The sequence below is a fragment of the Anser anser genome (assembly GCF_964211835.1).
Source record: "Anser anser genome assembly, chromosome: 20".
NCBI lineage: Eukaryota > Metazoa > Chordata > Aves > Anseriformes > Anatidae > Anser > Anser anser.
Window position 1 is genome coordinate 2,096,231 of NC_139741.1, and position 24,795 is coordinate 2,121,025.

General features: G+C 49.0%; 1 protein-coding gene across 4 annotated transcripts in view; it reads right to left on the bottom strand.

The window, feature by feature from the left end:
• Positions 1 to 1,049: 1,049 nt before the first annotated feature.
• Positions 1,050 to 24,795, bottom strand: part of AATF (apoptosis antagonizing transcription factor) — a 52,635-nt gene continuing 28,889 nt past the window's right edge. Inside the window, exons 9-12 of one of the 4 annotated variants that reach the window (XM_083806782.1) lie at positions 21,939 to 22,006; positions 19,949 to 20,029; positions 16,577 to 16,648; positions 1,050 to 2,178 (exon numbers count right to left, since the gene is read on the bottom strand). In XM_083806782.1, coding sequence (XP_083662908.1) covers positions 2,115 to 2,178; positions 16,577 to 16,648; positions 19,949 to 20,029; positions 21,939 to 22,006 — 285 coding nt within the window. In that variant the 3' untranslated portion in view covers positions 1,050 to 2,114. The other 3 variants (XM_083806783.1, XM_083806784.1, XM_083806786.1) reach the window with 3 other exon arrangements.

Sequence of the window (24,795 nt, forward strand, 5' to 3'; positions counted from 1 at the left end):
AGGCCGCGCAGCACCCTCGGACTCTCCTTTTAGAGCTGGGTTTAGCGCTGGCATGGCGCTTTTTCAAAAAGGTCACAAAACACTCGGCTTAATGCCCCCCTCCCAAAGGAAACGTTTCTGTTCCTGGTCCCTCACCTCTCGCAGCACCCCGCATGGGGCTGGTCACGGGCTACCTTCCGTGCAGGGCGGTGGCATTTAGCCACGCTGCAGCCACACAGCCACGCACCTTGCTTCTGCTTTTAAACGCAGGCAGTCCCGCGGCAAGCACTGCGCGAGCCACGTCCCTGCAGGTGAGCCGGTTCTCCCCAGGTGTGGCAGATGCCGCTCCGTCCAGCACGTAACGCGGCAGGCAGCTATTTACGGGAAACAGGTGGCTAGAAAGCAGACTTAAATCTGTAATGAAGAAATGGAAAAGTGATTAATTAATTTCAGGTGTGCAGACAGCTCTGGGGACACAATGAAGAGCAACAATGCAGCTACAGAGAAAGTGTTTCAATGGGACAAAAAAAAAAAAAAAAAAAGCTACAAGCACATTGCAACAGGCCCTGGTTCGAGCAAAGGCAGGCGCTGGGAGCAGCTGGAGCTCCCCTGGCCGGCTGGCACTGCGAGGGGTGCTAAATTTTAATTTAAAAATTAATTTAAAAATTAATTTAGCTGCCCCCTGAAAAGCTTGCAAGTATTTCCTGATGCAGAAAGAAAGAATACTTGTCTTACTCGGGAGCTCAAAAATGGGGCTTTTCAGCTGGTGGCTGAAAATGTAAATACTTCTGCGGGCCTTTGCATTTCGTGAGGGACCCTGGGTCATCGCAGCAGCACCCACCGCTCGGGCACGCCGGGGCAGCAGCTCAGCACCACAGCACCGTGCCCACAGCACCGTGCGGAGACACGAGGGCCGTGCGGCTTTTGTGTGTCACCACCAGGCCCTGGGGAGAGGGCTCAGGGCTCCAGCGCAGTGACACCAAAGCCTCTGGTTAAATAACATCTCGCTGCTGGGCCCAAGAGGACCCGCAGCTGCCGGTGCCTTTTCTGCACTGATCAGACGTGGACAATCAGTTTACAAAGCATTTTAATTAGAGCACACAAAACACCAAGCAAAGACAGTAGAGTTCATGTGGTCACAAGCAGTGGCCAGCTCATTATACATATATATGCACATATTATTTACGCAAGATAACCTCCATTTCAGATTGATCACAGCAGGCTAATAAATTCCCCTTACGGGGATTAATTTCCAGCTTCTGACCTTTGGATATAAAAACCCCACAAAAAGCCCCAAGTGAGCTCGCGCCTCTGGCCAGCTTTACATTTGTGCTGGCATCTTTCAAAAGTGTGTCACGGTGATGGTGAAGACAGGAGGGCTCAGTCATGATCAGCAGAAATAATTAAGCGTACGGGATCAATGATGGACTGAAGAATCCACCAATATGTTCTAATTGCAGAAATACCCCCAGATGTGTCCCCATGTTGCACCCATCGTGAGCCAGCCAATGTCCAGGTCTGCAGCGCGTTTGTTCAGGAATTGGCGTGTGGACGGGGAGCGCTGGCTGTCTGCGAGGGAGAGCACCTTTTCTCTGTTTTAAGGCCACGTTAATTATGTAAATGACATTTAAATCCTCTTGACTCGGTGAAAATAAAGTCACACATTCCAGATACGCAGCCAACGAACAGAACTGAATGCTTCAATAAAAACCCACCAATCCCCAAAATAAAATCTCGGAGGATTTAATACGAACGTGGGTGACCTGATTGCGGGAGGGGCTGGTGATCCCTGCTGCTCTGAAGAGCGTGTCCCTCCCCCCGGCAGAACAATTCGCCTGTGCCGAGCAGATTGCAAACTCAAGGTCAGGAATTTAAAAGGAATAGTTGAAAAGGGATCGTCTTTGGGAGGAGGCAGAGTTCGTTTTAAAGGTGGGGGGAGGCATTTAGCCAAGCCAAACGTCTGCCCCACACTCTTCTTTCTGAACCTGCGTGTTGCAGCAGTGACCGTGTTTGATGGCCCCTCGGTGAGGTTTTTGGGAACGAACCAGCAGCTGGAGGCACCCTGCTCTGGGGGCTCTTGGGGCAGGGGGTGCAGAGCCTGCAGGTGTGCTCGGTCCTGATGCGAAGGCCGGGTGCTAATTCTGCTCAGGTTCTTCAGGACGCGTGATTTTTCCAAACAGCGACCGATAGAGCTCCGTCCTAGGGAAAGGAGAGGGGAGGAGGGGGAAAAGTTACTTTCCAAGGTCAAACTAGCAGCAAGAGGCTGCCACCAAACCCACTTGCTCTTTAAAATGGAAAGGCCTTGTGTAATTAAAAATGCACTCAACAATCTTTATTAATACATGCAATATTATTAATACAAGCAAAGGGAAGACCTTGCATGAGACCAATCACACACAGTACAGAAATATGTAAATATTTCAGTGTGGCTGGATACCGTATCTCTGGAGAATGAGGTTTTCTATAAGTTTGCCCTTTACAGACAGGCTCTTCAAGTAAGAAAACAAGATTGAATATTTTAATAGGATGTATGAGACCGCAGAGCCATAAGGAGGATTCAATCAGACAGTCTTCGTGGGACTATAATTTAGTTTTCATACATTTTCTTGGACTTGATGGTACTTGAAAAACAATGAAGATGACCCAGCAACAAGAGTCCAATTAATATCACATATGCAGCAATTGTGATAACAGGAGCAAGTTACAAAAAAAAAAATTAAAAAAAATAAAGTGGGCTGGTGTTATGTATTTATTTTTAATTTAAAACCAAAGTAACCTGAGAAGAGAGCTGGGAAAAGAAGAGCACATTTTGATAACTCGCACGTTTCTGGAAATCAAGGCAGCCCACAGGAGAGCATTATTTCCTACGGACGCCCTTTCTAAAGGCACAGCCTGTTGTACGATGCCACGCAGCAGTGTCGGCGGTGCTGCGGATGGGGTTTCTTTCCTTCTGAGCTCTCCGACAACCACGGGGTTATTGGAGCAACAATCCCAGTCATCTGCTCGCTGGGGGCCCCACGTCAGTGGTGTGTCAGGGCCAGCACCCAGGGAAGCTGCTGCAGCAGCCGGCCGAGCTGTCAGCATCCCTCTGGGACAGGCAGACAAAGGCGACGTCTCCTCTGCTCAGCGATGATCACAGCGTGGCCTCGAAGGATGAAATTCAGCCCTGCCAGAGACGCCGTGGTTCTGGCTGCCTCCTCCATTAAGATCACAACAGGGCTCGTTGGCGACCACTCGAGCTGGGGGCTGTTTTACTGCCCGGCTCCTTTAGAAATCAATAAAAGATGGCAACTGGCTTGAAAAGTGTCTCCTTGCGGACACTTCCACTGGCGAGAGCTGCCTGTCAGCCTCGGAGAGGGAAGGAACTCCCCAGCTGCAGTGAAAGGCCAGCCACTGATCCCGGGGGGACGCGGAGCACAGCGCCGGTGCCGGCAGCACGGGGCTGGGCACACGCGCACAGCCCGCCACGGCAAAACCACCCTAATTCACTGGGCCACGTCTCTTAAATTAATTTTAATTTACAACCTAATTAACCAATCAGCGGCTCTACCCTCAGCAAACGAAGGTGGTGAGGGATGTGGGCTCCCCACCTAACGGAACGGGTGGCTCCGTGTTCTGTGTGCAGAGCTCGGCCCCGACCACGGAGCCGTAACTGGAGTTTCTGTGTTAAATCGAGGGTGTGCACGCAATTTTTGGCAAGTTTAACGCAAAAGCAAAAGCAAACCACTTCTAGAAAACGGAGCTGATGTTTGAAAAGCTGCTCTGAGCTCAGGAGAGGAAGGTGGTAGGGGTCAGATGTCGTAAATGGCAGCTGAATTGCACCAAGTGCCCAAAATCGAAGGCTCGGGGACAAATGATGTCTCTCACTCCTCTGGAGATGCCAAAAACCGTGCTCAGGTGCGACAGCCCCGTGCTGCTGCGCGGTCCCATGGAGGCTTCAGCTCCAAGCCGTCCTGGGCTCTGCGTCCTCTGGTCCAAGCTCTCCTGGGATGCCCATGAGCAAGCGGGAAGGGAACGTGCAGGCAGGGAGCAAACACCTCCCAGCCTCCCTCCGCCTGCAGAAACCACTGCCCGCACCAGGCATAAAAGGGAGGAGGGAGAGGAATGCCTTCCCCAAGCCTGCAACATTTTCCATCTTCCCTGACTATTAACTGATAAATGTGACTCGTTTTTGCTGTTTCAACTGAGAAATCAGATGGCAAACAGCGAGCAGCTCCTGATAAAAAAGATGTTGTGACTTTAAGGCTCCGTCAAGTGATTGGAAGGAAAATGCAGAGCGATGCTGTTTGGTCCTCCGACAATCACAGCCCTCCGGCCTTGCTTTGCTGCCTGGCTCAGACCCCATCATTACCCTGAGCAAACGCTCCCACTTGTGCTGCGATCTCGGTGAAATTCCTGGGCAGCGCACAGCAGCTCCTGCCCACAGCGGGGTTCACGTGCCGGGAGCAGCGAGGGAACCGCTGAAACCGGTGTTTTGGTAGAACAGCATTTCACACTCAGGTGGGCAAAGCCGACAAACGTGGGGGATGCTTGTGTCAGAGGAGGCTGAGAGGCCTCTGACAAAACATCACCGGCTCAGTCCTTCTCCCCTCTACCCTGGCCTACACCTCATTTAAATACCGAGGGTGAGTTAATGGCACTGAGGAAAACAACCTAAGCAAGACAAATCCCAGTACCAAAGGCACCCCCTTGCTGGCTCTCCAACCCCCGCCTGCGGCCACGGGAGGCACCCAAGGCCCCGGTACGCTGACAGCCCCACGACTGGCTTCAGCTTCGCTCTCCTGCCAGAGAGAAGCCTGTCCAAAAACGAAGAGCCCTTCCAGCAGCCAGTCCCCACTCCTTTTCTGGAGCTTGCTTCCATTTTCTCTTCCCCTGTAGGGACGCGGCCCTGCTCAGGGCTCGGAAGGAAGCCTCTAGTCCGCGCAGCCCCTGCGGTTTGTTTGTTTTAATGCACACACCGGGCACGGGCAGCGAAGACACGAACCGGAGGCGTCGGTCCTCAGCTATTAACTATCACAGCTCGCCCCACGGACTCCCTCCCGCCCCCCCATGCTCTGCCAAGGACCCCCACGGTCTCCACGCGTTGCCCCTTCTCGCCGTGCTGTCCCACAGACGCGCAGAGCTCACCTCCCCGCCATTTCGGGCTCCCAGGCCTGATCCCTCACTTGCCTCTACAGCCGTGGCTGTGGCCCGGAGGCCCCGCTGCCCTCCTCCGACGTTCCCTGTTGGCGGGGGGATCTCTGTCCCGGCTGCAAACCCACACTGCAGGCTCCTGAAGCATTTCCCTCGCTGCAGATCCCTGCAGGAACCAGCCCGAGGCAGCAGGAGCTTCTGCCTTTTCTCAGCGAGCTTGAGAAAGCCAGAAGTAGCGTTTGTTGTTTGCAGCCTGCCTTTGCCTTTCCCCACCGGTGGAGAACCAGTCTCCTGAGGTTTCTGTCCACGTTTTTGGCTTTTGACGGGTACAGGAGCTCAGGGATCAACGCTGAACTCGCTCCCATCCCGGGGATTTTAAACGAGCAGTCATTTTTCAAGCAAGCAGGGCCCGCGGAGACCTGAGGCAAGGATTTGCCTTCCTGGGCACTGCCCGACTCTGCCGCTCGCCCTCCCCGGTTGCGGAGGTGCATGAAGGGCACACAGAGGCCCCGAGGAACCGAGCCTGGCAGAGCCCAGCCTGCCCCTCGCCCCGGGGCACACCACCAGCAGCCTCTGCTGAAGCCTGAATCCAGGTGGGACTGCCTGGGTAACAGCACAGACACCCTGGCAGCGATGGGAAACCAGGCAACTCCTCTACCCTGAAACAAAACAAACGTTGTACCCTGCCAAAAAATAATAATAATAACCCAACCATCCCTCCCCCCCCCCTCCTTTCATCATCTAAGCTACCTTTCTTCTACAGCATCTCCCCTCAGCAGGATTTAACCATGCAGAGAGTAAAACTCATCAATCCTCCAGGTTTAACCTTGTCTCTGTTTCAATTCACCAGGGTAAGTGTGGATTTTAATACTTTCAGCCCCCTTAAGGCTATGCATAATGAGCTTGGATTTTGGTTAAAAACATAAAATTTCTCTCCTCCACCCACATATATTAAACATCAGACTTGAGCCACTGAGTTGAAACAACCCACCCCACCACGAGGCGCTGCCTTCAGACGGAGGAAAGGTGACTTTAGCACAAAGGGGCACCGCTATGAACGGCGAGCTGAGGAATAACCTGTGCTGAGTAATTAACAGCACTCACACCTCAGGTAGAGAGTGCGCAAGAAGCAGGTCGATACAGGGGTCTTCCTTGAATTAAAATTTAACTTACCCTTTATTGCAACCTACAAAAGCAAGTAATGAGCACTAACATTTTTATTTCTTTTAAACTGTCATTTAGGCTGTAGAGGGGATAATTACCTATTTCCACTGTAGTAAGGTTTTATCACCCTTAGTGAGGCATTTTCTAATTTAATATTTTTACTATATTATCATAAAACCTGTTTCTGGAAAAAATGATCACGAACCACACAGCCATTTGCCATAAAACATGTGTGTGTAAGTACCTTGCCTTATTATTTATGCTTTTCTCCCGAGCTCGCTCCAAAGGCAGCGGCTGGCAGCGGAGCTCGACGCCGGGCACCCACCGCTCCACGTCTGCGCAGCCCCTTCTTTTGGTACGTCAGCAGGCTGAGACGAAAGGGGCGTGCGAGGGGGGCCCTTCCCCTCTGCTCTCCGTGCCCCCACGCACTCAGGACCGTGGCTGCAGCTCGGCCTCGTGGAGCAGCCAGGACAGGGTGCCGCTGCGCCGCTCAGCCGTCTTCCCGTCCACGGCTTAACACCTTTACAGCTCTCGGGGGGTCTCTGCAACACCCCCCGGCTGCGGGCAGCCCCCAGCGCACGCACACGCCGCGGATAAAGGGGTGCCAGGGCAGCAGGGCCGACGGCGAGGCTCCTCACCTTGCACGCTCCTGCCCGCACGTCAGCGGCGTTGTTTTCATAAATAAATAAAAGCCCAGCTACTTCACGCGCCGAGCTCTGTGTGCTAATTCAGCAGCGGACCCTCCAAATCCCACAGACCTACTTACTACCGGGGTTTTGTAGGCAAAAGCCTTGCAACGGAGAGCAAGTAAACACACACAGAGGGTAGGACTGCCCCGAGTGAATATTAAGAGCAAAAGCACATTTTATAAATATATAAATCGTTAAAATATAGATCACAGGAACTGTTAGCAGTTCCCCAGGAAACTACTTTGCCCATCGCAGGAGCACTACTCCACCAAACATACAAAGGGGAAAGCAAACACACCCTCACATGGCAGAGAGCAGCTAACGCTGTGCTGGTTGCTATAATTACATTCACGTTACTTCTTTTTTTTTAAAAACGCAGTTCTGTGGATTAGTAGAAGAACAAAAGTAAGGGGGAAAATTCAGTTTCTGGTGTGTTTTTTTTTTTTTCAGAGCGCTATTAATACAGCAATACCGCATGAGTCACTGCTGCTCTGCTGTTACAACAACACCCTCCACCAAATCTCTTTGCCTTTTCCCATGTACCTTTTCTTTCCTCTCTTCTTCCAGGACAGGAAAAAAAAAAAAAAAAAGATAATTTAGAATATGCCCCAAGCAGTACTGAAATAACTACAAATAACCCATTCCTGGTGACATCCTCCACTGGGAACAATGCATTTCCAATTCACAAAAACCAGTGAAAGATACAGCACGAACACCCATGAAGAAAAGAAGATGAAAACCACACACCTCCTGATGAAAACAGAGGCTGGCTGCGGAACAGATGGCTCATCATTTTCTTGGGAAACTTTCTGTCTGCATCCTAAGAGATCTTTTGTCCACCAGTGTGAAATTCAGATTACTAGGTGCCTAGCAAGCAGAGCAGGTACCTGGGGAGATAAAACAAGCTGGTGCCCTTTAGTTCTCAAGCCCTACTCCAAAGCATTACCCGACGCCAGCACGCAGGGTGTGTGTGGGGGGTTTGCTCTGCACTCGCACACCCCACCTGCATTTCCCACCCCGGGATTTCCGCAGCGACAAACCCACGCCACGGCTGGTGACGGGGAGCAGAACAAGCAGCGGCGATCAGGCGGGCAGCATTAAAAACCCGTGGCGCCGGCAGCGAGGGGTGCTGCGGGGCGGCGGGGGCTGTGGGACGGCAGCACCCCGGGACGGCAGCCCCCCGAGATGGCAGCCCCCTGGGACAGGAGCCCCCCGGGACGGCAGCCCCCCGGGATGGCAGCCCCCCGGGACAGGAGCCCCCCGAGATGGCAGCCCCACGAGATGGCACTCTCTCACTCGCTTCCCAGCCGCGGCCCGAGCGCGGCGCGCACAACTCCGGCCATAAATTCCGCAGCCAGACGGCTCTCATCACCGTGCCCGGCGCTTGAAGGAGATTCAGAAAGGTCTGCCGCAATTCCCTCTCGCTCAGGCAGGTCAGGATTGGGTCCTTCAAGTCCGTGCGAATGCTTTTAGCCCCACGGCTTTAAATTATGAGAGGTGACATGTGACCTCTGGTTTGTCTCAGGAGACCAGGCACGAGATTTATAAATATTTCAGGAAGCCGGTTCCTGCCCTAAACAAAGGGACTCTGCCCGTTTTGTGAGGCTGGGCGGCGATGGGGTGGGGAGCGGGCGGACGACGGGCTGCCTCTCCAGGTGCCGCCCCGCAGACCCGGGGTTCAAACCTGCCACCTCCATCACCGGTCCCGAACGGTTTGTCCTTACACCAGCACACAGCCACCTGCCTCTTCTCCAGCCTTACAGGTGACAGAATTAACAGGAGCAGCAGAGGAACCTCTCGCACCCCCACTTTGGCCCCACCAGCGCCCACGTTTTCCCAGGAGCTTTCACAGCACCAAGACCAAAGATGCAGAAGCGGCTGGAGAAGGAGCAAAAACGCAGGGACGTTCACAAAGCTCCAGCATGCTCTGCTGGCGTGCTCCCTAGCAGCTTTAATTTCCCCATGAAATTCATAAAATGTTGCCTTCTCAGGCTCTGTTTGAAGACGGGTATTTGAGCGGAGCAGCCGCTGTAATGCTGCCTGTGCAGCGCCCTGTGCAGACGTGCATGCACCCGCACGGAGGGGACCATTCTTTGTGTACCTTAACATCCCATATTCCTAGGATGATTTCCCTCTTTCACAGCTTGACTGTTTTATAACAGATTTGATGCAGGAGAAGACAAATTGTCTCACAAAGGAAGGACGACAAATCATCTTGCAGCTCTTAACAGGTTATTTTTTTTTCCCTTTAAAAAGGAAATTTCCATAACAGAGGCGTCTGTCTTCTTACCAGGGATGTCAAACATCAAACGCTGGGACACGATGATTTCAGCCCATTGGCACTAGCCGGGGTCACGTACACCACTTCGCTACGGCCAGCCTCAAAACACACAAAAGCTCCTTGCTCGCACACCAGCCCTTGCACGACTGCGGTTTAAAGCCACGCGGGTACCTTCAGGCATCTACGTGGGTCGGCTTCTAAGGGCGAGTCAAAGGCTGGGGGTAAAACCCCACCAAACAGAGCGAAACACAGAGGGCAGAAGGGTGCCTCGGGCCCAGTAGCCAAGCCAGGCGGGTCTCATTTCGCAGGGCAGCACGTGCTGCGTGCTGTGTGCTTTTTGGATCCCAGCTCAGCTCAGCCGAGGCCCCCGGCTCCCCTGGAGAGAGCTCAGTGCTCGCTGCTTGATGTTTGCGAGGCAGAGCGGGCCATGCTGCGGGACACGCCACCTCCCCAGGGTGCACGCCTCTCCGCTGGGGGACCCTGGAGGGGCTCTGTCAGAGCACGGGGATCCTCCTGAAGCCACACAGCCCCCCCCAGCCCCATCCCAAAACTCCAACTTCTCTGAAATGTCAGAGCGCTGCATGCTCGAGAGACTGCGCCGGGCGTTAGTGCTACCCCCTTTGTTTCACAAAGCAAAGCCAACGCAAAGCCGGACAAACTTTCCTCCAGGCCGCGCCTATAAAAACCTAGAAGGGTTTTTCTCACACCGTCAGACACCTGACGTTCACAGCACAGAAGCTGCTGGTTCAGCTGGTGCAGAAAGAAGTGCTTTGCTTCCTGTGAGGGACTTGTGGCACGGTGAACAGAACTGGATTGACAGTCCCGGAGCCCAGATTCCTCCACTAATCCGGTCTCATGGTGCTGTAATACCCAAAGTACAAAGTGAGCTAAGCTAAAGGCTGGTATCTCAGCAACTTTTTTATTTTTTTTTATTTTTATATTAAACTCTTATGTCATATAAGTAAATTAATCTTTTAATACTGGGATTTCCTACCACGCACCCCCCTCCGCTTGCTGCAAGACACACAGCGACAAAGCAGCCACGCCAAGTGCAGAAGTGAGGATGCTGGTCGGGAAAACACAGCGTCCTGGCTGAATCCAAGGGAAATGCTCTAATCCAAACCCCGCTGGCAGCTGGATAAGCTGTGCCTTAACCCAGCGTCCCAGCAGGCAGTGGTGTGCTGTACAAGAGCCAGGCTGTAAGTGAGTGGGCTGGGGGCTCCGCTGCCAAGCACGAGGTGAGGCCAACGCGGGCACGCAGCCCCCGCGGGAAGCCCCTGAGCCTGCGGCTCCTACAGAGCAGGGACGTGTCGACCAGGTAACTTCCAGCACAGGCAGACAGGTTGTCTGGGGTGTTTGGTCAGTACCATCCGAAACAGGGACCAGCCTGTGCCTCGTACTGCGTGGTTTGACACAGTCCCGTGACGACCAGCTTCTTCCCGGTAATTTGAGAAAAAGCTGACACATTATCCCCCACCTTCAGCCAGGTAAAAACCCCTGCCCTGAATTTCAGCTTGCACTTGAGCACCTCTCTTTTGTCCTGCCTGACTTTACTGCAGAGAAGCCTTCTCCTGCCTCCCGTTTCTGCTCCGGGTGCCATCTTTAATGATGATGTATGGGCGTCCTTCTCCTCAGCGGTGCTGTGGGGAGGGGGTCACACAGGCAACACCGCCAGCATGTGTATCAACGGCAAATTATAAACCGTGTCAATCCAAGTTAATGCAAAGCTGTAATCCTCTTCAACAAGAGATCAAATCAGTGCCATGAGTTATGTTCATTCTGTAATCTGATAAGAAATAGAGTGAGACTCTAATAAAAGAGTAATGAGAGCCCTTAATGATGCTGTTAAAAGGTAGCGCCAGTTAAAATATTGCTGTTGTTCCAGCTGATTAGATCACTGTTGCATATTTGGACAATCTTGTTTTACCTGTCAGAATAACCTCAGTCGTTGTGGGAGATAAAGGTGCTTGGACCAAACATCTGCTCCTTAAAGAACATCTCTCCTGCAAGTTACCCGTCCTCCAGAGGTGACACAGTGATGTTCCTCAAACTTGGCAGTAACTTGATATCAGGCCTTTTTTTGGAGTGTCTGTGTTTAGTCTCTGTTCCACACACATGTACAGTGCAAAGATCTGAAGATCTGTATATCAAAGCTGACAGAGAGCTATAACAAAACCAAAATCCGCACAGACATCCTCCCGGGAACACAGACTTTACCTGACCTTGCCACGACTAGGTGGTTTATAGGATCCACTCCTGCAGATATGGCATCTCTGCACATGATGAAAATACACGCACGTGTTTATGGACATGCACACCTTCAGTGGGAACCCCTAGGCTCAGTTTGTCATTTTCTTGTGCCTCATTTCCCAAAGTTTAAAACAGAGAAGGCAGGCATCTTCCCAGCTCTGTTGAACATGCTGGTACCAAAGGATGATTGCATTAAAGTTTACGCTGTGCCAGATCCTGGAGCAATTGGACCACTGAAGTACCCCCAGGTCATGAAGATGGGAAAAGCATATTGCAAGGGAAGTCCAAGAAGTGGCACCCCCACGATGCCACCCTCAAGCCCAGGTGAATCACAGCCTGAGAGAGATCAATCCCGATCTAATCCTGGGAAATTGCTGCCCGAGTCTGCTGCTCCCCTCTGAACACCACCCCAGCACACTTACATCAAGCTCTTGCCTTCAGCTTGTCACAGGGCAGGCCCATTTACATAGCAATGACCTTGGACCGATTAGAAAAACCTCGGCCCAAGAGTCCTATAAATGTATTTAAGTCTATAAACATATACCCCAAGACAACCATAAAAATCACTTTCCAGTGTATGTTTTAAAATACTACCAAAGAGGGGTTAAAACAGAGGAGGGCTCGAGGCCGCCCGTGTCCCACACATTACAGCATAATATATGTGAGCGCAAGGTTAAACAGCCATGCCCATGCGTAGGGTGCAGGAAAAACTGGCAAGAGGAAGATTAATTGCCTGCACGAATGCTATTATTCCAACTAGCAGCAAGACTAAGAAAGAACGTGGCAGCGATGTTGACAAAGGCAGTATTGTACTTGCACGTTTCTTTTCTCAAATTCCGGCTGTAAAACAATTCTGGAGGGACCGTCCATCCCTCTCCCCACGCAGCGCTCAGACCGTTTCTCCTCACATGCATTTTCTCTTTATTTCCACAGCCAGCAGCAGTGGCAGGTGATGAACTTGACGTGCCGGATCCCCACAAGTCCTGGGCGTCCCACAGCCACGCTACCAACTCACAGGAACCTTTGAGTGAGCGCTAGCAGCCCCTCGCACTATTTTAAGGGCTCTTCGCACAGCCAGAGCATTTAAGATGGCTTAAACGTACAGAAGAATCAGGCTCTGGATTTATTCCTAGGTTGTGTTAACTATTTAAATATCCAAGAAGTGACTGGGTATTACAGTGCTACGGAGACACATGCCTTTAAAGCACTTCCAGCAAACAAAGCAAGGGAACAGTCACAGAGAACTCTGTCTGCTCCTGCCCCCGTGGCGAAGGGCTCGTGCAGTTCATCACAGGGAGTGAGGACTTGGCACAGCCACAGGAGAACCAGAACTTCCCCACCAGCCACCCTCCAGCCTCTGCCCGTCCACATCTGCACATACATATTTATTTCCTGGCATTTTCCACGCGGCTACCTGACACCGTGGTCACCGGTAGAACTTAAGGAGGAATATTCAGGCAGCTCTATTCCTACAACCCTTTGTTACATACAGCTCGCTGACACTTTAAAACGTCTCGCACTACAATACCGAGCACCCTGTTGTTCAGATGTGTATTTACTTTGGGGTCATGCCTTTTAAGTGCCTGAGCAGGAAAAAAATGGCTCGGAGCATGATCACATCACTGTGAAGTGTATACTTGCATTTTCAATATAGTAATTCACACTTGCAAACAATAAAATTACCTTCTTCTGTCACAAAGGAAAGCTGTTATCATTACTGCTTCCCTCTCATGCGTACAGGCTTGGTCTCTTCTTTTTAATTCCCCTGCAGTTTAACGCAGGCATTGAATTCTTCTCGTCTTGTCCAGGGTGACTATGTGCTGCTGGAGAGGTATGACGGCCCGTGGCAAGTGCAGAGGCATTTTAAGCAGGGATGTGAAATGATCCCTAGGGGGTGGCCGTGGTTTTCAAAGAAAAATAAATAAAATCGACGATAGCTGCAGATATCTTCATCTTGGGAGAGCTGAACCAGAGCACTCAGAGAGTTCTGATTTTCAGACACCGGCCACTCCGATACTTTCAGTGTGTTTTACGGTTGGATGCAAACACAAAAGGTGTAAGACTAGGGAGGAAAGGAAGGAAGTTGGGCTAAATAACTCCCAGGTTTGCAGTGCACAAAGCAAGGATGCCCACCTCTGCTGTCCAAATGAGGAAGGCCCGCTGCAAATAGGAAGCAAGAATCTGCTCCTAGTGAATGGGACAGGAACTGATAGGCCAACGTTCCAGCAATTGAAATTTAAGCTTAACATTAGGACTCAGCAATGCCAAAGCACATGGTGTGGGGAGGCAGCTGTGAACAAACTGCTTAAGAAAAACTGTAAGAAGGCCTGCAACTGTCTGCAATGCACATTCGTTGTGTTGCAGGTAACTAGCAGTGACTTTGGTGAACACTGGGGAAAACGTAGGCTTCTATTTGTGTGTGTCTCATCTGAAACAAAAGCTTTGCTATGTTTTTTAAAAAAGGAAATAATACTACTACTACTAACCCACTGTTTTTTACACCTCCTCAACAGCAGACCTCAAAGCATCCCCGATTCTTTCCGCTGCAGAGAAGGGGAATCAGTCAGGGAAGCACACGGACTGCTCAAGGTCATCCACGAAGCCATCTGCTGAACTCGGACCTGAGCCTGCCCAGCCTGAGCCCTGCACCGCCCCATCCACCCGCAGGGTTTGCTTGCAAGCCTCATCTTGGCAGAACGGGACGCAGCTGCCCATGCGATACAAGCCTCAGGCACGCTTGCTGGCGTGCGATCACATCAGCCGACGGTTCCACTCTAGATGGCTAAAGCAACGTCGAGAGCTAAGTGACTGAAATGCCATTAACAGAAAGTATGGCGGGCCTCCAAAGCGACTAATAAACCTAATGTAAGGAGCAAGTTCCCGCAGTCAGACAATAAGCAGCAGCAGCTGCCGCCACGCTGCTGCCACCAAAGAATCTGTAACACATGCAAGCGATGTAATAACCCACTCGGAGTGGAGAAAACCCCCAGGAGACATTTTCAGTAAACCAAATGTCAAACGCTATGTCCCTACCACGATGATAGCTATGCAGACGCAGCGTAACCCAGAGAGCATCCCATTAGCTCTAACAGCTTCGGAGGGTCAGCCAGGCTCCTTGCAGCTTGTGGTGGACTCAAGGTGCCTGCTGAGAAGGGAGGGGAGCGAGGGTTATGACGACGGCAGCCAGATGAAGGGTAGCTGAGGCCCAAGAAGGCTATTGTCAAAATGACTCGGCTGTCTCAGCTGCTTTGATGCACTTCATGCTTGCGTTGACTTGCTGGAGAATTTTGGCTTCCAGAAGGCATTTTCTGTGCAACTTTTGGAACACAAGTGAGTGCAGCGGGCTGCGAAGGAGGAGGCAATGTCACCTCTGGGGCCGGCAAGCATGATAACCCGTGGATTATTAGGGTCTCATTACTATCTTTCACCTCCCTCTCCCTCTCATACAGACCTTGCAAGTTGAGTTTCCCTTATTCTGGGGATAGAGCAGGGGGCTGTATGCCTGCCTGGCCTGTAGGACACTGCAATATGTATTATATGCAAAAAGTGGCAGCCACTCTAACCTTATTCGATCTCCTCAAAGTATAAAAAAAACTCAGCCAACTGGACAGGACAGAAAAATACCAGAGGCACGCACATTACTAACGTATATGGTATGAGCGGGTTCCTCCTACACACACATGTGCTACTTGCTAATTACCCTCAGACAAAAAGCTGTGGGGAATGAGCAGAACATCCCAGAACAATTCCTACAGGATGGTACGACGCTATTAGGAGTGCATGTCTGCCTCACCCCATGTTTTATTTGGGACTACCCAAAGCACAAAGACCCTGGTTCCACACAGGTACGGAGGTCCTTGCCAGCTGGGAAGCACAAAGAGCGGCTAGCTCAGGCCCTGCCTAGTAGAAACAAAAATGCACTTGATTATTTGCCAAATAGGCAAAAGTGTTCACATCGAACGTCACAACATCAAAGTCACTTCTGCCCCTCTTTTCCTATCCAGGTAAGGGGGTGGAAGATCTGAGCTCCTTACGTGGCTGGAGGAGTAGCTCCCACCTTGCCTGTCCAACACATTTATTTTTGTGGTGAGAGGATTTAGACAATATTCAGTACTCAGAGCAGTTTTCTCATTTGGAAGAAAAAAAGGGAAAAAAAAGAAAAAAAAAACATGAGAAAGATGCATGATGAAACAGCACGAGTCTTATTATGCGCGCAAAATGTCTTAGTGCCAGCTTTCTGAAGAGCTTTCATCCAGAAGTCTGTGCAATATCCCAAAAGGCAGCAGTCTGAGAACAGCAGGTATTTGGTTTCCATTTCCCAAACAGACAAATGACATCTCTCTCTCACAAAGCACAAGCATGTTCCACAACCCAGGGGAAAGATGTTTCTCAAGCTTTCCACATCCATTCATTGGAAAAATTATACCACCTCCTTCCCACAAAAAGCCCAGCATTTCCAGACTTAGTTAAAAAATGTAATACATACGAAATACGGCTATATATGTAGAACAGCTGCCTAGCAACTATGCACAAAACTTATCTTGTATCTTCTTTAATAATTAGCAAGTTAAAACAACATAGTCTTCTAATAAAATATGTCACTCTTTAAATAGAAATACACACAAGCAGCATTTAGGTCTTGGCTGAATCTTGACTGAACTATTCCAGTTGTTACCTGAAGAAAATGCACGCTGAGCAGAATTTAAATCAGTTGTCATTTCTGCTAAAAGACAAATTCTTTATAAGTTTTGATTACACCTGGAGATACTAGATAACTCGGTTCACTATTTCTAGAATAATTCTATAAAACTAGAAGATTTCAAAATCAGAGCAATTTTAAAGCGGATGTAAAAATGTAGGTACCAAGATTTATGAAAATTTCTTGTTTGGTGTCACAGTAATTACAGAGTGAAAGCTCAGCCAGGCTGCCTGGACAGATGTGACCAAGACATCCAGGCTATGATGCCAGTGACAAATGGTTAACTGATAAGAAGAAATGGAGAGGGCGACAGGCTGAAGAACAGGTCAATATCACGCTGTCATGAAGCCATTTGAGAAACATAATTAATCTATTACTCACCTGGCATCATCATTCATTGTGCAGTGGTCAATAGGTGCCATGAAGCTCACCAGCTTGCTGTGGACATGATACCTGGATAGTGCAGGAAATAAGAGGCAGCACATTAGTAACTATTAATGAAAGGAAAATGTTGCTGCTTGAATAGAAATATACCAGCCCCCAAAAGGGAAAGTGCTGGCTTTCCTGGTGGCTGATATCTAATGAGTTACTAGTCATAGCTGGCAATTCCCCCTCCCTTTCCTCCTCCTCCTTTCTTATAACATGGAGAGAAGAATAATCAGATGGTACAATGAACTAACAAGCAAATCCTTTTTTTTAACACAGCTAGAAAGAGAACATGTAGCATCCCTTAATTGTGTGCAGTACCTGATCAGACTCCCAGACTGACAACCCTGAAAAGTCAGAGAAACAGGAACTAACTCTTGTTTTCAGCCTGCCCTTCAGCTGGCGTCTCAATCACCTTCTGGAAGGTGTGCCCAAAGACTGCACTGCAGGCAGCAGCAGTGTCAGAGCATCAGACTTTCTCAAGCATCCACCTCCTATCACTTCTTCCTTGCTCTGTGGTAGCTAGGGCCCTAAGGGATCTCAAAATCCCACTCTGTTAGACATACCCATAGCTGGAAAGTGTTATCACAAATAACTTAGAAGTACAGCATGTAAAACCAGGCAGAGAAGTCAGGAAAAAGACCTGCAGAGAGAAGAGAAGGGGCATGTCCAAGGTAATAAAGTGCTGCATCTGTCTCAGCTTCTGATCCACCAAAATATTTCTGCATGCTGTGATGCACCTACAGATATGGGGTCACCCTCCTGCCTTCCATCCTGAGCTCAGAACTTGCAGTGGCTTTTCATGACTTATAGCCCAGGATCTGACATATACAATTTCACAGGGTACTGAAAAACTGTGAATGTGAAGGTGCCTTTAAACGCTAGTGTGTAAGGGCAGGAGATTCCAAACCAGTAGCTTTGATGTGCACTACCATGCTGCCCACCCAAGTCTGAAATGTTTTATCCAAATTGCTGCTATTTTTAGAGCTTGACAAATAGCAGGCAAAAGGATTCACAAGCATTTGCCCAGAATCACCTTTTCTCTCTGTCACCTCTGCACTCCCTTTTGTTTGCTTATGCAGGAACATTCCCTTGAGGGGATTTTTAGCTCACAAGAATATTTCAGAATGGCTCTTCAGGCACAGCACACACTCACCCTTACACAAGGGCTTCTCTACACAATCAGGTCTTTGTCACTCGTAATGGAAGGAACTGCCCTGGTCTAACGCTGTAATGATCAAATCAGGGAACAGACAGAGCACCTCGTGGCTAGCACTGCACCAAACAACAGGTCAACAACAGGCTGAGCTACGGAATAGTTCACTTACATTAAAAACTGATGGATTCATACAGATCAAAGCTTACACAGAGATGGACTGCTGAGTAGTAAGGGGACTTGGCAATTCTGATAAATTCTCTGATGCAAGTTGTTTGCCCAGAACTCATTACCGTCATGTTTTTAAAATCGGGACCTTCAAAATCTCAGTCTAGCAGACATCGAGTATTTAACTTCATTCACAGAAAGACATCCCCTGCTGCAGCACAGGCAGCACTGACAAGAACAGTAGGTGTGCACACATCGCTGCTCCACATCTACCTCAAGACAAGGCATGTCCTAGCAAGGGACAGCAGAGGTCTGGGCACCTGGTTTCTTAAGCTCAACTCTGCAGTTTTTGGAAGGGCTCACTTCTCCTCTTCATGCCTCAACTTCTCCATCTATGAAGGGAACAGGTCCTCACGTCAAGCACAAGGTCAACTGCTTTTGAAAGCACTTGGAGATCCTCAGACCCTATAACGAACCAGCACATTTCACCCAAACGCGCTCTAATATTGAAGGTTTGCTAAAGGATTGCTAAAAAGAAAGAATTACTGAGACAGGTAAAATTTAGCATTTGATACTTTGCTCTCCGGGATCTCAAAGTTCTCCACGAAAACAAATCTAAGCACCACTGATTTTAGGGGAAAAAAAGAACATGAGACAGACAAACTGCTTGGGGTGACACACGGTCTTTCAGTGGAAGAACCAACTATTTAAAAACACCAATTTGGGCTCTTTTGGACGATTCTGAAAAGATGCTGGAGCTTAACTGCATGTTAATCCTAAAACCAGACAATGACACATTTTTTTCTTTTATTGATATTTTTCCTGAGGGGTCAGTGCAACTTTTATTTAGCAAAGAAAAAAAAGGGCACCTAAGATCTAAGAGGCAATTGACTTGGCAAGATAGCTGATCTCTCAGGAATGCTGAAGCGCACAGATTGCACACAATGAGAGACTTCCCCATTATTCCTAGAGGTTTATGAGTCTGACTCAGTTGTGTGATGTTGTCAGTAGTTTTGACTGAATCATGAATATATCCAATTATGTGTGATGCTGACAGAAAAGAATATTGATAGTCAATAATTATAGGCTTTTCAGGCCAACAAAGTAGCTCTTCCCTCTTTTAATAAATTATCTTATGACATCTATCTTAAAAATTGCTATGCCAGGCCTGACCCAGACTGACTCCACTGACTTTCTATCAGATGCCATCTAAACTCACGATTTATAGTTTACTCACAAAAGGATGGTTAATGTTGCGGATTTTTTCAGGAAGCGGTGCAGCTTTTCAGCGTGCCTCCCTGCCACAAACACCTCCTCCACTACAAATCATGCAGTCATGCTAAACTCAGGGAGGCTAATATATCTGCTCTGCAAAGGGGAAAAAAAAAACCAGCAAAAACTATCTTCTCCAGATTGCTTCCTTTTCCACTCTACAGCGTGGACAATTCTTCCACTGGAAACACAGTCAGAGAGATCAACCTGAATTAGTGACCCAGGAATCAGAATGCGAAACGCTGTGATGCTAAAGAAAGCTCTGATGTGACTTAAAAACAAACAGAGGTTAGACACCAAGTTGCAAATGACAATGCGTGGGAAATAGGCACGTACCTCACTTGGGCACTTCTACAAATCTTCCCCTGAAGCTGCTATCTGTACTTTAGTCAGCTATATGTATATTGCACAAGAGGTGCTTATTGGCTTTCACCAGAAATCATGACCCCAAATCACTTAGGGGCATTTGAACACCAGTCTCCAGTGCCCTCTGAGGCCAAGGAACACTCGTGCTAAGACTGATCTGGGCAGCGCTCAGAGGTTGCCTCCAAGTGACCCCTTATTCTAGGCTCAAAGAACATGAAGATTCCACAGTGGATGTCCCAGAGCAAGGCAGCTTGCCCTGAAGGGGGCAAATAGGCCTACCAATGCACCCTGCAGCCAAACCAGGGCAGTCACAATTGATTTGGCAAAATCACAACTTTCGGTTGCTTGCAGGAGCTGTCACCCACCGGATTTTCCTTCCTTTACTGGCTTTTCTGTCCACTTTCTTCTTTATTTTGCTCCGTAACTTCTGGATGGCCAGCCATTGCCTGAGGAATGCAAAATGACAGTTACACCATTTTTAGAACCACGAAGCAAAGAAGCGTTAGCTATACTGGGGTCCGAAGCCCGTTCCAGCCCTTTTACCCAATGCATGTACAAAAGCGAAGGAGATCAGAACCTCAGGAAAAGAAGTATGAAACTTCAAATGCCTGTGCCACTGCTTCACTCCAAGGACACAGCTTTGAAACAGCAAGCATTTCTCCTCATGCCAGCCACAAAAGGACTCATAGGCCAGACCTGATGATCCCAATGAGACGATCACTGTTCGGTGCGAATTCTTCATCTGCAGGGAAATCCACGGAGACCACAAGACTGGCTCCATTTTTTTATTCTTTCTTGATAACTGTTTTTTTTTAAGGGATCTTTAGGATTAAAAAGAAAATCTTTACCAAATATAAATGCTAAAATCTGTGAAAATTATCTTTACGGGTACTCCTTTTTTGTTTTGGCATTGATTGTTAGAATGATTTCTACTTTGCACATAGAAAGCCCCAAACAGTACAGACGGTCTGACACACTCTAAACTGATCCTTTAAGTGAGATAGGCTATGCTAACTTCATGAACAGAAGTGCTACAGTGCAGTAGATGCTCTGAATTTATTTCCTCCCTCAGTTCTGCAAAGCATATAAAAAATTACAAGCAAGTATGTCTCCCCACCCTCTCTGACTATTAAACCTGGCAAATCTAGCAAGAAGTCCTCCATAATGCTCCACCTATGACTAAGCAGAACTACAAAAGAAAGGCAAAACCCACTTTCAGAACGTGCTGTCTGATCCCCAGCAGTATGTAGAAGGGAAGGCTCAAGTCCTCAGACAGAATCTCATCAAGTCAAAGAAGTTTTCAGTAGGGAAAAACTTCTACAAGTTATAAATATTTTTTTACGAAAATGAGCATCATCTTACCTAATTTATACAATGAAAACTTGACATCAGGGGAAAAAATCTAGCAAAATCCAATTACTGCAATCTTAATATAATCTTAATTACTGTAATCTATTTTATTGTAAAGTCAGATAAATGTACAATGTAATCACCACTTAAATGTAATTTTGTCTATATCATGTTAAATTATAGTGAATAGCTTTCCATAATATTCCAGACATATACAAAATATATTTGACATGTTGCACTAAAATTTGGATAGTATTTTACAAGGATAAAAGTTATTTTACTTACACAAAATTTCCTAATGAATTTTCTTCCCCTCCCCATACACACACCCCCTTAAGTCCTTTTTCAGCGGAGAGCCCTATTCCAGCATCTCCAACCTTCCTGTGCTTTTACGTTATTTTCAATTATAGCCCAGGGCTATTTAAATGTATACTGTTTATTAGGCAGTATTTGAAATGTTCCCTGTTTTCTAAGCACAGAATTAAACTGAGGAATACAAACTTCCCCGCATGGAATGATATTTTACTTCTGGCATGCGGGCAACATTCCCTGACACTGTTCTAATCTAACAGTGTCTTTTTTTACAGCAGGAAAGAGCATACACAGGACTCATTTTTAACTGATCTCACTACAGACGGCTCACTCCTCTAAAAGGATGGCAAATCAGAGCTCGTAATGAGAAAATGCCCAGCTTCAGCAGCGGACAGTCGCTTCGTCTAGTTCCCTCTTGTCAGGCAGGATAGGACAAGACACTCCTCTACGCATCCTCTGTGCTACATGAACCACTGTGACAGAGGTATCCAAGGCCTGGTACAAGCCTTTTATGGCTGCAAAGTATCCTCAGGGCAATGCACTGTATTAAACCTAGAAGCTTTCTCCACAGTCACTCACAATTTTGCCGTCTACAACGGGCAGGACTGGAAGCTCACAAGTAGTTCTGCACTCCTGGACTGTGCTGCAGCGCTGGGGAGAAGCTAGTGATGCTGCAGACAGCTTCCTACTCACCTGCCCATCGCTACTTGATCGTTGGGGTCCAGCGAACTGGTTTTACGCTCTATAAATTCTCGAAGGAGCTACAAGAGAGACAAAAATTCCATTTAAAAGCACAATAAAGACAAGTTAATGCAAACAGGTTCACATGTTTCTCGGTAAACTTAAGAAATTAGGTGCCAAGTTCCCAAGGGAATCTGCATGCCTCATTTCTTGAAACTCTCTAGAAAATGGCATGCCAAGAACTAAAGCCTTTCAACATTTCCTCTCCCCAAAAGAGTTTTCCAAGGGATAAAGCAGTTATCTTCCAAACAGTCCCCGCAGTGCACGTGACTGGAGCATAATGCTGGAGGCAAACAGAAGAGTTTCTGTACAAAGCTCATTTCAGATGGATCTAGGACTAGGAGTCTTCCCCTCGACATATTACGGTTTATTTAGGTGACGTTTAGCATATAATTCGTCTGAAGAGCATCTAAAAGGTTCTGCCAAGCCAGAGGGGCACAATTTAGGAACACCATGGCCAAGCACAAGGAGCCCTGCATGGGCAAAGCAAACCGATGGCCTAAAGGTCATCAAGCAAGGGCAAAGGACTGGAACGGTGGCACTGCAAAGCCACCTCTAGCCGACCATTCAGTAACTGCTGGTCGCAGGAGCCCAGAGCAAACTGTACAACGCCACAGAGTGCAAATGCATGAGGAGCCGGGGGGTGCTGCAGAAACAGGCAGGCGTGGGTCTGGTCCCTGCTCCTCAGTCAGCAGCTGAGCCTGACAGGAGACAGTCGCTCCTCTCCCCGAGGAGCACAATGAGGAATCCCGCTGGTATTTCAGGGATTGTTACCGTTCGCTGGGCTTTTGGAAGGATGAAAAAAGCCTGAACTTCCACAGGCTGTTGCGTACCCAGCTCCTCCTGACAAGAAGTGTGGCACTGGAAGATCTGCAGGAAGATCTCTGCCCCACGAGCCTCCACAAAACAGACGCCAAGCGCTGCCAGGCAGTAATGCTGGCTCTGAGGAACAGCACAGCAAAATAATTTTTACAGCCAGAGCAGGAATGCTCAAGCAGGTTTTTCTATTTCTTTTCATGTCCTGAGGGTTAGGTTTTGTCCTTTGTGCTTCCTGCAGCCAGAGACCCTTGTGAACAGCCTTTCTGGACACTTGACCGGGGCTGGGTGTTTATCACCACTCACTGGAGCTTGAAGGTGCTGTGCCGTGGGTATCACACATTACTGCAGAGAACAGAAACGAACCCTGCAAAACTGAGGTGCATGGACCTCTTTCTGGATGCCCTGACAAGTGAAGTTACTGCCTCAGCTCAGACACAGACCTGGAAATACGGGAGTCCAGTCAATTCTACAGACTTGTTGGCCAAGAAAGGATGAACAGTGCTTTTCTTCTACCCTGTATTTTTGCTCAAGCAGGAGTGCTGGTGTGCGATGGTCAGTCAGGGCACAGCAACAGTCCCAGGACGTAAGGCTGGGGGAGCAGCCGGCTCCTGGCTGTTGCCTTCACACCTGGCCGAAGCACGCGCAGCCAAGGCAAGAGGACAAGGAAGAAGCCGGCATCAGCTGGCAGCAGGGGATGTGGAGGAGACACCCGCTCAGTGAGACGGCAGCGTTTCTGAGCAGAGCTCACCTCGGGGCCCCACTGTGCTTGGAGCAGCCTTCGGGTGGCCTCCAGGGCACCGCCGCGGCCCCCGCCGGGCACAGCTGGTCCCTGGGGCTGCCCCAGGCACCGCACAGCCAGAGGAGCTCGCACACTGCTCTGGCTTCTGTACGCTGCTGGACTGAGGGGGAAAGGCCAAAAAAAATGCCATTTAAAAGCAGATGGTTGTCATTTTACAACCTTTTTTTGTTTTTAAATGGAAGACAATCAAGCAACAGAGTAAATGTTTATTCCTGTCCACATCTTCCCCTGCCTTCAAGGCTTACATCGTATTAAAAAAAAAGAACAATTCAAGCACAATTAAAATACTGCCACTACTTTTTTTTCCCCCTCTATTTGCCTATTTTTGGAGATTATTACTACAGAAATTACATTTAAGAATTCCAGGAACAGAGGCCTCTGGTTTATTATCACTAGAAAACAGCAAGCTATTTCTCTGCCCTGTTTATCTGATTGATTCCCAACATCTTTCTGGCACACAATCTATCAGTTTATCTCTCCCACTTCATCACAGTCACTTCTGGCAGCTAAATACAAGATCCAAATCCAGTGTTACACAGACATACGACACAGTAAACCTATGTAACACTGCTACTCTGTAAACAGCTGCCCTTAAGGCTAAGCAGAAATGGGATCTTGGTTTCTAGTCAATATGCTGTCAAAAGCAAGGTGGGAGGGAGGGTTTTAACAGCAGCCAGAAATGGTGCTGCTACATTTTAGTGTTTCTTCCTGTACCGGCAATAAGATGTGTTTACTGGCACCTCTTATCTTGCTTCCTTGGCGCAATGCACGGAGAAAACTGCTGAGCTGTGATGGCAGCGGCCGAGGCACAGAACACGGCACCATGCACGTCCTGACACTCTCGGCTAAGCAGCAGGACGCCTTCTGCGGTGGCAGCCAGGTCTTACAGCTCTGCCCACAGCTCTGCGAGGTGCTGAGCTGTGTGCTGCTTGGCAGGGCAACAGCACGGTCCCGTTACTCGCTGGGGACACATCCTCTGTGCTCAGAGCATCCTCTCACCCGAGCTAGCAGGGGAGAGCTTTGTGCACCAGCAGGAGGCGAAGCCCTGCACACAGTCGTCTCCTCGGCACTGAGCAGGCCAGCAGCACATCAGCCGCAGCTGGGGCAGACTCTGCCTTGCTGACCTTGGGGCCGGCAGGGAAATGTTCTTTCAACGCGGCGTCACCTGCAAGACTGGGGACACTGCTGGGG